The sequence below is a fragment of the Podarcis vaucheri genome (assembly GCF_965113315.1).
Source record: "Podarcis vaucheri genome assembly, chromosome: 12".
Lineage (NCBI taxonomy): Eukaryota > Metazoa > Chordata > Lepidosauria > Squamata > Lacertidae > Podarcis > Podarcis vaucheri.
The window spans coordinates 26,454,863-26,469,738 of record NC_138750.1 but is presented as its reverse complement, the minus strand read 5'-3'; the positions used below and the strand labels follow the sequence as shown (position 1 = coordinate 26,469,738).

The following is a 14,876-nucleotide window of genomic DNA, read 5'->3' as shown; positions in this document are numbered from 1 at the left end:
CACAACCACTCAGTATGGCTTTCTCCTTCCCTTCCCTTGAAACTAACCTTCCAGAAGCAACAGACAGGGGGAGAGGCATGAAGGAAAGGGTTGCTTTTTTAAAAAACTTAAATTAGATGCAAAGCTTTATCCACAAGGAGTTCCTAGCTGAAATATCATGCAGAATTGTAGAATCGTAAGATGGGACACGGGTGGCGCTGTGGGTTAAACCACAAAGCCTAGGACTTGCCAATCAGAAGGTCGGCGGTTCGAATCCCCGCGACGGGGTGAGCTCCCGTTGCTTGGTCCCTGCTCCTGCTAACCTAGCTGTTCGAAAGCATGTCAAAGTGCAAGTAGATAAATAGGTACCGCTCTGGTGGGAAGGTAAACGGCGTTACCGTGTGCTGCTCTGGTTCGCCAGAAGCGGCTTAGTCATGCTGGCCACATGACCCGGAAGCTGTATGCTGGCTCTCTCGGCCAATAAAGCGAGATGAGCACCGCAACCCCAGAGTCGGTCACGACTGGACCTAATGGTCAGGGGTCCCTTTACCTTTATGAGTTGGAAGGAACCACGGAGGTCTTCTAGTCCAAGCCTTTGCTTCATGCAAGAACTGTAGTGGAGGATGCAATTATAGCATTCTTGGCTGACAGCTGCGCAACCTTCTTAATATTTCCACAAAAAGAGCCCACCACTTTGCAAGTGTTGCTCATACAATCAGCTGTTACCATTAAGAAGTTAATTTTAATGTTTCCCTGAAATCTGCTTCCATGCAATATTCACTCAGTAGTTCTAGTCCTGACCACCCTCCAAAGACTTATTCATTCATTCATTCATTCATTCATTCACTCTCTACCTTTTCCCCTGGCAGGGACTCAAGGCAGCTTGCAGATAAAATAAGAACAGCTAAAAAAAAAACCTAGGTTTTTTAAAAATTAAACACTACACGTATCTCTAGCTCTATATATAGCTATCTATAAACACACACATATGTTCTATTAAAAGCATACAGACAATCACAACAAAAACAGTACAGCAACAGCCCCCTCATTAAAACAGTCAGTTCCGAAAAGCCTGTTGGAACAGGAAAATATTCATCTGCCAGTGAAAAGACAAGAGGGGGGCCAGTCTAGCTTCTCTAGGGATGGAGTTCCAAAGTCTGGGAGCAGCTGCCAAGGAGGCCTTCTCCCATGTCCCTACCAAGCGTGCCATTATGGGTGGTGGGACCAAGAGAAGAGCTTCCCTAAAGAACTCATAGCCCAGGCAGCTTTGTATGAGGAAATGCAATCCTTCAGTTAGCCATATGGGAGTAACAGAACCAGCCAGCTTTTGGCACTTGAGATGTACCTTTCTAGGGCCCGCCTTATTTCTTTAATTTTAGTAGTGGGTAATAAATTGCAGCAACCACCACCACCACCACCACCTTTTATGCATAACAGCCTTTCAGGTATTTGAATGCTATCATGTCTCCCCATAATCTGTTCTTTCCAGGCTAAATGTCCCCAGATCTTTGAACTGTTCCACCTAAGATTTAGTTCCTCCATCCTGGTTGCCCTTCTCTGGGCCCATCCCACTTTGTCTATGTTCTTCCGGGTGCGATTTGTGCCCAGAATTGGGCTCAGTACTCTAGATGTGGCTTGACTAATGCAAATAGAGAGGAACTATTATTTTCCATGATCCGGGCACCATGCTTCTGCTAACGTAGCCTGAGATTGCATTAGTTTGTTTAGCAGCCACATTGCACTGCTGGCTTGTGATGTTGTGTGCTGGCGCCAAGCCAGGTCTCTCCCACCCTATACTAGTGCCTTTTGAGTTTTTGTGCCTACATGCAGGACTTCTGCCAAGTCTCCAAATGCCTTGGAAAGTGATGAAACCGGTAAGCTACATTTTCAGGATTCTTTGCACTGAGCTTCTTCTCAGTAAGGCATCTGTGTTGCACATTTCTTACATTGCTCTGCGTGACGGTCATGGCCCATCAATCTTCTGACACCATGTGTTGTATTCTGCCATTTATGTAGGAACTCACTACAAGCTGAGCTAGTGGTAGAACAAAACTGATTTTTGAAGTGGCTTGAGAGCCTGCATAGAGTAGTAACAAACTTCCTCGGTCATACCTCAGAGCCAGCTCTCCAGAAGCTGCCCCCTGCATCATAACTGTTTCTCGTAAAGGGACCACAGGCCAAATATTTAGTTGGCCATGCATACAATTTACTAAGGAGCAACCCTCTTTTTTGCATCTCTCCTTCCTTGGGTGTTGTTGCCGTTCAAGCTAAAGGAGAATGGTTCGGTTTGTAATGTCCTGAGATTATGGTGCCCCTAGCCATAATGCCATAAGTCATTTATTGTTTCCATAGTAATAGGTGATCATTTCCAAACTCAGCAACATCACTGCTCCAGTCTGAGCAACTTGGCTCTTATCGAATGACCAAGCTGGTATCAGGCTGCTTCTACCTGCTTGCTAGATTTCCTTTCTTTAAAGGAACTGCTATCACGTGAATGGGTATAGCAGCATGTTGTGCACTGCATGTTTGTGTCAGTGCGCCCTATCAGAGGCTTGCTGCATATTGAACATGCTTTATAAAAGGGAGTTTAGAATGGTGACAAAAGATGTGCATAGCCCTTCCCTGTTCTGTGGCTCTTTGTGAAGGGCCTTTCCCCCATTGGGATTCAAATCACTTGAACCCCATTGGTGTGTGAAAATTCACTGCCAGCACAATTTGGAGCAGAGGAATGATGAGCAAGGGAAGAGGAACACATTCCCTTTCACTTGCTTCACTGCTCCAAATCTTATTCTCCTAAAACTGTTTTTTTTTTAATGACATCTGGGTTCTTCTGTACACGTGTTTGTGTGCAATGAGTTGTTTGGCCCTCAGGCTAGCCAAAAGACTTGACTGCAGCATACAGCAATAACACACCTCATGCTGATCATTTCCTGTTTTTGACTCACTTAATTAGTGATGTGCAAGCTCCCTCCAGTTCGATTCATAATTGGCTCGGTTTTTCAAAGCATTCTCAGAAAACACCTGGAGAAAGTTCAGGGTTTTCTCAAGAGTTAGTTCTTGGGAATAGTGCTTGGGAGAATTAAACCTGCTGTTGCTGTTCCCCTCTTCTCAAACAGGGACACGTGTGGCGTTGTGGTCTAAACCACTGAGCCTGTTTGTCCTTGCCGATCAGAAGGTTGGTGGCTCGAACCCACAGAGCTCCCCTTGCTCTGTCCCAGCTTCTGCCAACCTAGCAATTTGAAAGCATATCAGCGCAAGTAGATAAACAGGTATCGCTGCAGCAGGAAGGTAAACGTTTCTGTGCACTCTGTTTTCCATCACGATGTTCCATTGTGCCAGAAGTGGTTTAGTCATGCTGGCCACATGACCCAGAAAACTGTCTGCAGACAGACGCCGGCTCCCTTGGCCTGAAAAGTGAGATGAGTGCCATAACCCCATAGTCACCTTTGACTGGACTTAACTGTCCAGAGGTCCTTTGCTTTTTACCTCTTCTCAAACATACCTTGAAAGGAAAGTGTGGTTGCACTGAAGGCTGGTGACAGTGTTCATTTTATCCTACCATTCCCAGACTTTCAACAGCAGTGGAGTATCCTGCAGTCCATTGAACCAAATGAAATTGTACAATTACCAGGTTTCCCAGCAACAATGGCTGCTTTAAAATTAAGCCTTCGCTGCCATTAGGCTTTCCCAATGCTATCCTCTTACCTTCATACGTTCAGGTGATGCCATGCCAAGCCCATTGTAAGCCATGCTTGAAATTCTCAAGTGATTTGTGCTCTGCTCATACTTAGCTGAGGATAAGAACCGCCAGCTTGGCTATTCTGAACCACCACCACTTCAGTTATGAAATTCAATGCAATTACTAGAAAACTGACCTTTTCCACTTGTAACTAAACTCTACAGCTCACTTCTGTTGCATTGTGCGATGGTTTGCTGCTTAAGGGCATGTGCTTATGAGCTTGAAATCTCTAGTTCAAATCATGATTCATACAGTCATTAGATGCCAGACTTGCAATACAGTGTTAGTGAAACACTTCAGGAATTTAATGGGGAAACATATAGATGCTAAGCATGCATCTGTCTCTGTTGCCATGATGCTGACCACAAACATTTGTAAGTTTTAGTCTGCTCCTACTGGATCAGAAGTTGACTACAAATATGGTAATATGCTTGTATACAGAATGCCCACATTTGAAATAAATTGTAGACTTGTCTGGGCTGCAGAGAAAGCTACCCCTTTTCTCACTTGTATATTCCCTGAAGACCTGCTTCTTCCATAATGCTTAAAAATCTTTGCTGACTAAAGTAATTTTCTAATGTATTTCATTTACTTGCCTTATTACTGACCAGCTCACTTACTGACATAAGATCGTTAGAGCAGAAGCTGTAAATAGCTCTGGGAGAGCAAGGGGGAAAAGAGCTGCAAAGTGAGCAAAGGATGTAGGGAGAAGAATACAGAGTTGTAAAAGTATTAAACAGCTTTTAGAATACGTGTCTTGTTATCGCTATAGGCAACTAGTATGTATTAGTAGTACAATACGGTAATAGAATATATTATTGCATGCCTGTCCACACCAATATTCCTTATTCTGTATGTGTATTAGAATGTTCTTGTTGTTTAGTCATTTAGTCGTGTCCGACTCTTCATAACCCCATGGACCAGAGCACGCCAGGCACTTCTGTCTTCCACTGCCTCCCGCAGTTTGGTCAGACTCATGCTGGTAGCTTCGAGAACACTGTCCAACCATCTCATCCTCTGTCGTCCCCTACTCCTTGTGCCCTCCATCTTTCCCAACATCTTTTCCAGGGAGTCTTCTCTTCTCATGAGGTGGCCAAAGTATTGGAGCCTCAGCTTCATGATCTCACCAGCCACGTGCTCCCTGCACCTGGGCTCACAAACAATATACAAGTACATACACACCTAGGACTCAGTTGGATTAGTCAAAAAACAGTGTTTTGAATGTGTTATAAACATGCAACACCAGACGACGCTGGAGAGCAAAAATAATTTCTATGTGTTTTTCCATAGCGGTTTTTTTTTTTGTTTTGTTATAATGATTTAATTTCTGACTTAATTATAGCGGGGGTTTTCCTGTGTGTAGATCCACCCCTAGTCATTAATATGAACCCTGCCATGGGCACTTAAAAGCAACGTCACATGATGTGGTGTGTTCAGCACAGCGGAAGCCTTGCAAGCCAACATCTCACAAGTTGTGGCAAGCAGAATATATAATTTTCGTCAATAGATTTGTTGGAATGGATGGTGCTAGTACCAATAGAAAATCTAAAATGTGTAGCAATTTTTAAAGATAGGCTTACGTTTCTCTGACTAATTTCCACATTTCCATGTGTAGAAAAGATGTGCATAAAAACAGAAATCACTCCCATTTCGGGAAAATCATTTGTCATATTGTTGTCACATGCATGGCTATTTCACTTGAGGAGCAGCCTCACGGGAAGAACTTCTGCCATTTTTTTGCAAAAGTAGCTGTGCAGAGCACTGATTGACTAGACACGGGTGGCGCTGTGGTCTAAACCACTGAGGCTCTTGGGCTTGCCAATCAGAAAGTCGGCGGTTCGAATCTGCATGGTGGAGTGAGCTTCCATTCCTCTGTCCCAGCTCCTGCCAACCCAGCAGTTTGAAAGCGTGCAAGTGCAAGTAGATAAATAGGTACCGCTGTGGCAGGAAGATAAGCAGCGTTTCCATTCACTCTGCCTTCTGTCACGGTGTTCCATTGCGCCAGAAGCAGTTTAGTCATGCTGGCCATATGACCCGGAAAGCTGTGTGTGGACAAACGCCAGCTGAAAGTGACCTGAAAGCGAGATGAGCGCTGCAACCCCATAGTCACCTTTGACTGGACTTAACTAGGTCCTTTACCTTTTTACCTAGATGCCTGAGAATTCACAGAGCACCCTCTCCCTCTTCGCCAAGAAGTTTTAAAATCTTAAACCAGGCATTATAATTTCTGTTATTTTAAATGGATAATTGTTCTAACAACACATGAACCAACCAGCCAAAAAGTAGGCAGCCTTCTAGACAGCTGAGGTGAGGAGGAAAACTGATGAGGATATCAAGATTCACTGTGGAGGAAGGTACCTGTGTCCTCTCTATGAATTCTAAATGTGATACACTATAATACCCCTTGCAAGTCAGCTATTTCCCCTTCATTTGAATTTAGTTTGAAGCATCTTCTTTAAGCCTATCTAAGCAAATGTTAGTATTCATTGCAGCCTTCTAATTACAAACGTGTTTTTTATGTTTGACAGTGTATCAGTTACAACAGGAAGCACCTCGTCCCAAGAGAATAATTTGTCCTCGAGAGGTCAGTTTCAAGTTTCTCTTCATCTTCTTTAATTGAATGGTCAGCAGCATGCTGATACTGTTGGTCTTCACATTTTATGTGTGCAGGATGTGATCTATATATTGTCACCCAAACAAAAGTTTACAAAGCACTCTCTTTTTAAAAAAATTATAAGGTAAACATTATAAAAACACCAGTCGGTGTTTGTTATAAATTCTAAGCTTTAAGTGATTAATATTATTAAGATGTTTTCAGTACAATTTTTCTGTTCATCAAAGTGTTGTGTATCTTTGTATTTATTTCTGCCGTAAATGAAGCGCGATTTCCTACCCAACCCCAGCAAATCTTCCACTAGCTTCACAAACCCTGTTTGTCATCTGAAAATATGCATTTTGACAAATGTTTTAGAATAGTGTAGATAGAATATTGAATTAATAGCATGCGGTCATTCTCCCTACAAGTCTAAAGCACAAAGACAGTATGTAAGAATAGATAAGGCCGTGCATTTACTGGCTGTCTCCCAGTTTGGTTTCCTGAAGTTTCTAACAAAGTGCTTTGTTTCTGACCAGTTGTATTCCCATGATGGTGTACTAGGTATGGCTCACCCTAATTGCACAACATCTGAGATGAAGCTGCTGATCTTGGTTTTTGTATTGGCAGAGTAAGCATCTCATTAAAGAGGTGTTTCCTTCCCTAGGATGTCCCCGGTGATGTCTGTATAGGCCTTACGAAGGTCACCGGAAGTGTTGCTGATTGCAGACACAGATCTGCTGTAACTGTCAGAGGTGCTAACTGAGAAACGCACATTTCAAGTGGATAAGCAGCTCTGTCTGATGCTTCAGTAGCTCTGAGCAGAGAGGACTCCCTAGTCTTCCTCCTGAAATAGACCTGTCCCAGTCAATGCATCTCCTGCAGAGCAAATCTGCTAGCTAGAAAGAGCAGTTTCCAGCATCAAGCAGGAGCCCTTCCCAGTAGCAGACCTGTTCATGAATAAGCTCCTCAGTTGTCAGGCTTAAAAGCAATTCTTTTGTTTTCTGCAGGTGGGAAGGGCACACCCACTGCAGCAAAGTTTTCCAGGAGAAGGGAGGAAGAAATCACTTCTCTTTCTCCTGGGAAGAAGCTGTGGGGTTCGAATGTGCTTGAAGTTCGTCTAGTTGTCTCTTTAGTATGATAATGATTTTTAGTAGTTTTTAAAGACATGTTTCTTCATGTTTGCTAGCAAGCAAGAATAGCCAGAAGCAATACTGTTAAGCAGAGTTGCCTTTGCACAGTATACTCAGTGTATTTCCATGTGTGCCATGAGACTTGTTGGTGTACCTTAAGTTGGGATGAGTGAGGTCATTGTGGCTCATACTGAGATTGACTCAGAAATAAAGCAGCCTACTATAATTTGGAACAGGCTAGATGAATGAGGCCAGGGGGGAAAAACTGGGAAGTTGTCTCTGGCTTGGGTTTTCATCTTGTTCTTCTATATAGAGTGGTACCTCAGGTTAAGTACTTAATTTGTTCCAGAGGTCTGTTCTTAACCTGAAACTGTTCTTAACCTGAAGCACCACTTTAGCTAATGGGGCCTCCCGCTGCCGCCGCACCACCGGAGCACGATTTCTGTTCTCATCCTGAAGCAAAGTTCTTAACCTGAGGTAATATTTCTGGGTTAGCAGAGTCTGTAACCTGAAGCGTATATAACCTGAAGCGTATGTAACCCGAGATACCACTGTACTTGGTAATTCTATCTTCAATAACGCTTTCCACCAATTCTCCCTGAAATGATGCAGAGACGTCTTTCCCATAGGGCTTAGTGGTGTGTCGCACCAGGGCACCGGCCTCTCAGGGGCACCCCAGCGAGTGGGGGAGCTGCACGGCTTTGCTGGCGGCCTCCCCTTTCCCTGCACACCCGCCAGCTGCGCCCCGCCAACTACATGGCTGGCGGACGGGCGTGTAGCTTCCTTCCCAAGCCTTCGTGAGAGGAGAGCGATCCCCGCAGAGGCTTAGGAGGGAAGCTGCTCCCCGCCAACCATATGGCTGGCAGGCACGCAACTTCCCTCCAAGCCTCTGCGGGGATCTCTCTCCCGCAGAGACATGGGGGGAGTTGTACCCCCCCATGGCTGGCAGTGCGCAGCTTCATTCCCCCCCCCCATCCGTGGTAATTTGGGGGTGCTAGGTGGATATTTGGACCCCAGTGCCGCATCTGCTAAAGACGGCCCTGAAATGATGTTAAGCTAACCAACCTGTGATTTCTTAGATACACTCAGATCCATTTTTTAAAATTGGTGTTAAAAACCTCCCCCCCCCAAAAAAAGAAACAAAGATAACACAATGAGATTAATATCAGATTAAAATATTACATATTATCCTACCACCCAATTCAATAAATGTTACCTTTTACACATTTCATAACGATTGAAGGAATGGAGCATTGTAGATGACTCTTGGAACAAATTCCCCCCTGTATAAACTCCCATTACAGAATAGCTTAATGTTCGTGCAGCTTATTGGTTTGGCATAATGCTAAATCGGTGTTGGAAGTCTCTCTCTGCTGGAGATTTTCAGAAATTGCTAACAATTATTCAACAAAACAGTGTTCACTACAATGGCAAATTTGAATAAATTGTCCCTGGTGCTTACAAAGCATGCACTTCCTAAACCAGACTATTATGCAGAGAAATATGTCAGCTAATTACTTTGCTCATTGTTCTTAATTCTAATTACAGTTTTAGAAAACACTATTGCTAGTAAAGATAGTAAAATATGTGATAGCTTGGGGAAAAGCAAAACATTTTACCATCCTCTGCTCTTAATTCTGTACAAAATGGGAATGGGTTTTTATTCATAAGTGCCCGTTTATTTTTCAGCTGGATGTAATATGCAGAAATCTTCAACGTATAAATAAATACAAGTAGTAATGTATGAAGGGGTTTAACATATGTAAATGTGAAATGTTCCTCTGTTTTCTGCTTAGATTTTCCTGAAAGCCTAGCTGTAAAACAAGAGCTTGAAGATTACTATGGTGTCTTTTTGGCTTGTAATATTCTCACTGTGGTGCTAAAGCATCCAGGAATTCCTTTAGTTCACGTAAAATTCAGTAAAAGATAATATAAAATATTGGATTTTGACCTGGGAGACATAAATCTAAATAAGAGACTCAGCCATCAATGTTTTGTTCCCCAGTTGTTCACATCTAAGGATGGAATATTTATTCGTGGATTTAAATGGATAATACATGATTTGATGTGAAATGGTCCTGAATCATTCTATCTCCTCAAGTAATGTTTTACATAAGAGACGTACAGGCAAAGCAAATCTCAGTTGGCATTTGGTTTGTGCTGCCTGTCTAGAATGACATTTGAAAGCAGGAGTTCTAGAACAAGTGGAGGAAGTATGTATATACATGTCCTCATTTTCACAGGACTTCACCCTTCAAATAAGCAATAGTCACAAAGCAGCATCCCTAAACCTATAGTGGTTAAGGTTCTTTGTACTTGACCCAGTAAGTCAAGAAGGAAATACTAAGTTGAAGATTCCAAACAGAGTGAAAGGCTTTAGCTACTGATGTCATGAGCCCTGCAGAACCTTTGGGATCAGGCGTGGATTGGCAGGTGCTCAGGAGAAGGAGGAGGAAACAGAGGGGGAGCTAAACAGTGAGAACGGTCATGGTCCCTGAGTGATGGGGCTGGTCGGACAAAGTTGGTGTGGGAATGAGCTGCCCACAGAATAACCCAAGGAAGTTCTAATGGGATAGATACCAAACCAAACCAGAGTCATGGGGACTTGAGGAGCTGCTTGGGAAGGAGGATCATGGAACACACCCAGTGGGGGATGGATGGTCCCTTCAACCCATGTCATCTCCCCATCAGTCTCCCAGGCACCTGCACAGCCTTTCCTCCAAGATCAGCAAGGCCCACCTTCACCTCAGTCACTCTGAATGTAGTGCCAACTCTGGAGTTGCCGTTTCTGGCTCCCTAGCTCTTCAGAGGAGGTGGCCGCCCAGCCTGTCCCATCCGCTCCCCAACCTCTGTTGCTGAGGTCATGAAGAAGACACCAGCACAGGCATGAACAGACAGGGAAGACCCACCCTTCTCAGAGGAGTGCCTGCTTGCATGCCCAGTTTCAGGAACAGCCTCAATTGCCATCCGAAGTTGTGCCTGCCCCATTCCCATATAACAAGGTTTTAGGGAGTGTGTTGCTGGTTGGGTCAATGTCTTAGCTTGTCTAGCCATGTGTAGCACCTACGATGTCTTTGAACTCTCCCTGTGTACTGTACTGATCTGAGAATTAAAGATTTTGGTAGATCCTGCAATTTGAGTTCTTCCTCCAGTGAGAGCCAGGACAGGAATGTAGGCTGGAGGTGGGGGACTCTCTCCTTTCTGCCCTGACTTCAGCTCCCTCTGAAGGGATGGTGCTTCTCCTTCCCCCAGCTTTTCTGCAGAACACGCAGCCTCAGCAGAGGCTGAGAAGGACTTGGAGGGGCAGGAGGAGGCAGAACTGGAGGAGCCCAAACAGACGGGTACAAGCTTGTTATCTAGAACCAGACACCACCTTCACAGATGGGAGCAAACTCCCCTCCAAGGAGAGTGTGTTTGCAGTTCCCAACATTTGCAAAGTGAGTGAGTCTTGTCAGTTAGTGCACCCCACCTTTTATGTAAAAGATTTGGCCGGTGGGGTGTGGGAACAGGTTGGGGTATCTTAGCCGCTTACATCTCTTTCAAAACTTCTTGATCTGCTCTTGTCCCTCGTATGCTAAGCATCTCAGAAAAGGGAGAAGGGTGACATCATAAACCGGATGATGTCATGCAAAGTATAAAACAATACCATGTATCCTAAGTGTCTCAGACTGAAGAAGGATGACATCATAAAGCAGATTGTGTCCAGTGAGTCAATCTCAGATGTTTTCCAACTAGATAAATGACTTAATTAAATATGTATATTTAGGCACTGATGCCAGGAAAGGAAATCTGTTCAGGATGAAATAGTCTGTCCCCCAGGGATGGTTTCTCCACCTGGCAACTGAATAAGAGACTTTTCCAAAGGAAAGGAAAGGAAATGTAGTCCTAATTTTGTAAATGTGGAGCAGGTGGATTTGTATTCGGATATACAGTCTGGCCTGGAGGAAGTAAAGTTGAGGGGGAAATAGAAGACAACAGATATGGAGGCAATTTAACCTAGTTTTAGATTTAATCAGTTTTAGATTCCATTTTAGATCTGAGCCTTAGGAACTGCCATTAATTTTAACTATTCATAATCGTAAGATAGGGATATGGGTGGCGCTGTGGGTTAAACCACAGAGCCTAGGACTTGCTGATCAGAAGGTCGGCGGTTCGAATCCCCGCGACGGGGTGAGCTCCCATTGCTCGTTCCCTGCTCCTGCCAACCTAGCAGTTCGAAAGCACATCAAAGTGCAAGTAGATAAAAAGGTACTGCTCCGGCGGGAAGGTAAATGGCATTTCCGTGTGCTGCTCTGGTTCGCCAGAAGTGGCTTAGTCATGCTGGCCACATGACCCGAAAGCTGTATGCCGGCTCCCTCGGCCAGTAAAGTGAGATGAGCGCCGCAACTCCAGAGTGGGCCACGACTGGACCTAATGGTCAGGGTTCCCTTTACCTTTAATTGTAAGATGCTCAGGGTAATTCACCTGTTTCTTCCATGCCACTTAATCTCCACAACAATCCCAGGACTTAGGTGAGACCGGTAGAGCAACTGGCCCAGTTGAGTCTCAGGGCTGAGTAGCAAAGGGAATCCAGTGTCTCCTCACTCTTAGTCCAACAAACAAACCATTACACCCAACTCAGCCTCATGTGAAGTATGACTTCTTGAAAGCAGCAAAGAGCCACATCTGAACATTTTCCTGCTACTTCCCTTACTAAAAAGTAACATAAGAAGTGATCCTTCATGAATTATGCCCAAATGTTTTGACCCTACAAACAGATCAGCCAGCGATCGACTGAGAGCTATTAAAGTAGCTCTGAAATCTATGACTTTTTTTGCTCTTGTTGCTGGCAGCAGTCCTACACACAATGAAGTCATGCTTGAAACCCAGTGGCCTCCTTTTGTGAATCCAGATCCTTATCGACTGTTTGCTGAACTTCTACAGATTTGTCTATCTTTGTTATGTCCCTATTGGCTAACTGTCTCACTTGCCTGTGTTGTTAGCAGATTCTCCTGTAAGATATGGTAGAATCTGCCGGTTGAACAGTTGTTAATTCTTTAGAAGGTGAGCCTGCAGATCAAATCGATTTGCGTCTCCCTCACATCTTACCAAGTACATGTCATTGACATTTTATTTCTGTATACAGTGGTTATGTACTTAATTCATTCCGGAGGTCCATTCTTAACCTGAAACTGTTATTAACCTGAGGTACCACTTTAGCTAATGGGGCCTCCCGCCGCCGCCACACGATTTCTGTTCTCATCCTGAAGCAAAGTTCTAACCCGAGGTACTATTTCTGGGTTAGCGGAGTCTGTGACCTGAAGCGTATGTAACCTGAAGCGTATGTAACCCGAGGTACCACTGTATCTGAAATAATTGTCATTTATATCCTCTCTATTTAATTATCTTGTTTTGTTCCTTCGTTGTTGAATGGGCTTGACATGTTTGCTATCCACTATTCTTTAAGGTGGATTTCTAGACTTTGGTAACATTCCTTCACATGCCACCATTGGATATAACCTAATCTGATCAAAATACTACATTTAGGCTTTTACTCTCACCATGACTAATGTGCTAAAGGGCATTGTATGCAAATGTTTATCTTCTGGACTTTGAACGTCTTACTAATGCACTTTTCAGATTTTCCCATCATTAACAGATTAGATGATTAGGCAACATGGTTGGGTGTGGGTGCACAAAGATAATTGCAGAGGCTGTCTGGTTGTAAATTGATCTTTAGATACTGGTGATTGGTAAATGCAACTCTAGCTACTCCCAGTTACAAAATCCTAGATAAAATCTTCAGTGTAATCTGCAACATATACTCCCCCCCCCCCCACGAAAAAAGTCCATAGTGGTCCTGGGGAAAGAATACACATCTATAAAACTTGATTAGCATTTGGAAATGCAGTCAAAGTCCTTTTTCTTTGCTTCTCATCTTGACAGATACCTTATTTTGGAGATTAGAAAGAAAACTGGATGCATTTTCCTTTAAATTGTATGAATTCTTCTACAACTGAAGCAGTGCCACCATTTTCAATGCCCCCTTTTACATTTTTTTTTAACTTACAGCAGCATTTTCATTTAAAAGCTGGTTTAATTCAAAAATAATAAGAAGTCAGTAGGGTGATCTCACACATCAGCTTGAATGCAGATTATTTGAGAGGAGAAATTGTATTTAGGGCATATATTTATCCCACAGTCATTGGTCATAATGCTTTCCTGTGAAGTTTCTGCTGTACAGTGGCATGTTTTTACAATAACATTTTTACTGTGCTTACTGGAGATCACTAAAGCAGACGTTCCAAAGAGGAGGAATTGCAGTTCAAGGTCACTGCAATCTTACACCTGGCATATATGTTTTGTTGACTCATCAAGAGTGCATACCTTGATTCTAAATATATTTTACTTACAAGAAAATGCCACTAGTTTCGACAGAACTCTTCTTTTTAAGATTACATTGGTTAGACCCTCAAACAACATCCAGTAAGTCTTCAATGCATGTCTACTATGCATTATCATAACAGAAATTGATCCAGAAATTCTTCCACCCTTCAAAGCAGTACTGTGTATAGTGTTGCACATTTCTGCCACAGTTTGTCATTGTGGGTGGACTTGCTTGGAGTCACACATTCATTTTAAGATGCCTTGTGGGATATAGTTTTCTCCAATCTTAGCTATGTCACTGTGTTCAGAAGCTGTCATATCTGTATGAACTATGATCTTGAAGTCAGAGAGATGGGCCATGCCTGAAACCTCATAAAACATTATTTTTGAGAAAGGCATTTTCATGAAGCTGTTTGACATTTTACACTTGGGTTGTGGTGACGCTAGAATGCTGCTCTGGGCTCCTTGGAGAAATGTTGAGATAAAAATATAGTAAGTAAATAGACACTAGGCATTGCAGAGAGATTCCTCTGCTGAGGATTTGGTGTTTCAGAAAATTTTCTAGTATGCTATCGCAAGGGGGGTGGAATGCATCAAAGGATATGTAAGAGATAAGTTAGATTCTTTCACTGTATCATCAGGAGTTTTGGTTTTGGCAATTGCTGACAGATATTTATGAGGTTTCCAGCTAAGCACTGTATACTGAGCTCTCAAGGGACAAAATTTGTACTAACCAGCAGCAAGCAACATTTGAGTTTGTCTGTGTTATATGTTGTTGTTACTATTATTTATTAAACGGATTAGTTGCCTTTTTTGCCAGTGCAATCCGAAGTGACTTACAACAATAAATAATAAACATTTAAAAAAGACAAAGAATAGAAAAATCTAAAATTCTTTCATACTTTTAAAGGCAGGAACAGAACACCCTGGCAGTTAAAGGAGACTACAGATAATGAAAAGACAAAGGCCTAGCAGAAAATAAATGTTTTTGCTGGTGCCTAAAGATATGTACCACAGAGCCTAGGGCTTGCCGATCAGAAGGTCGGCAGTTCGAATCCCTGTGACG

At 43.2% G+C, this 14,876-nt stretch overlaps 1 protein-coding gene across 1 annotated transcript in view; it reads left to right on the top strand.

The window, feature by feature from the left end:
- The window catches only part of CHN2 (chimerin 2), a 146,312-nt gene that overhangs the window by 54,499 nt on the left and 76,937 nt on the right, over positions 1–14,876 (top strand). The window contains exon 3 of the mRNA XM_082193503.1: positions 6,247–6,302. Coding sequence (XP_082049629.1) covers positions 6,247–6,302 — 56 coding nt within the window. The remainder of the gene's footprint in view (positions 1–6,246; positions 6,303–14,876) is intronic.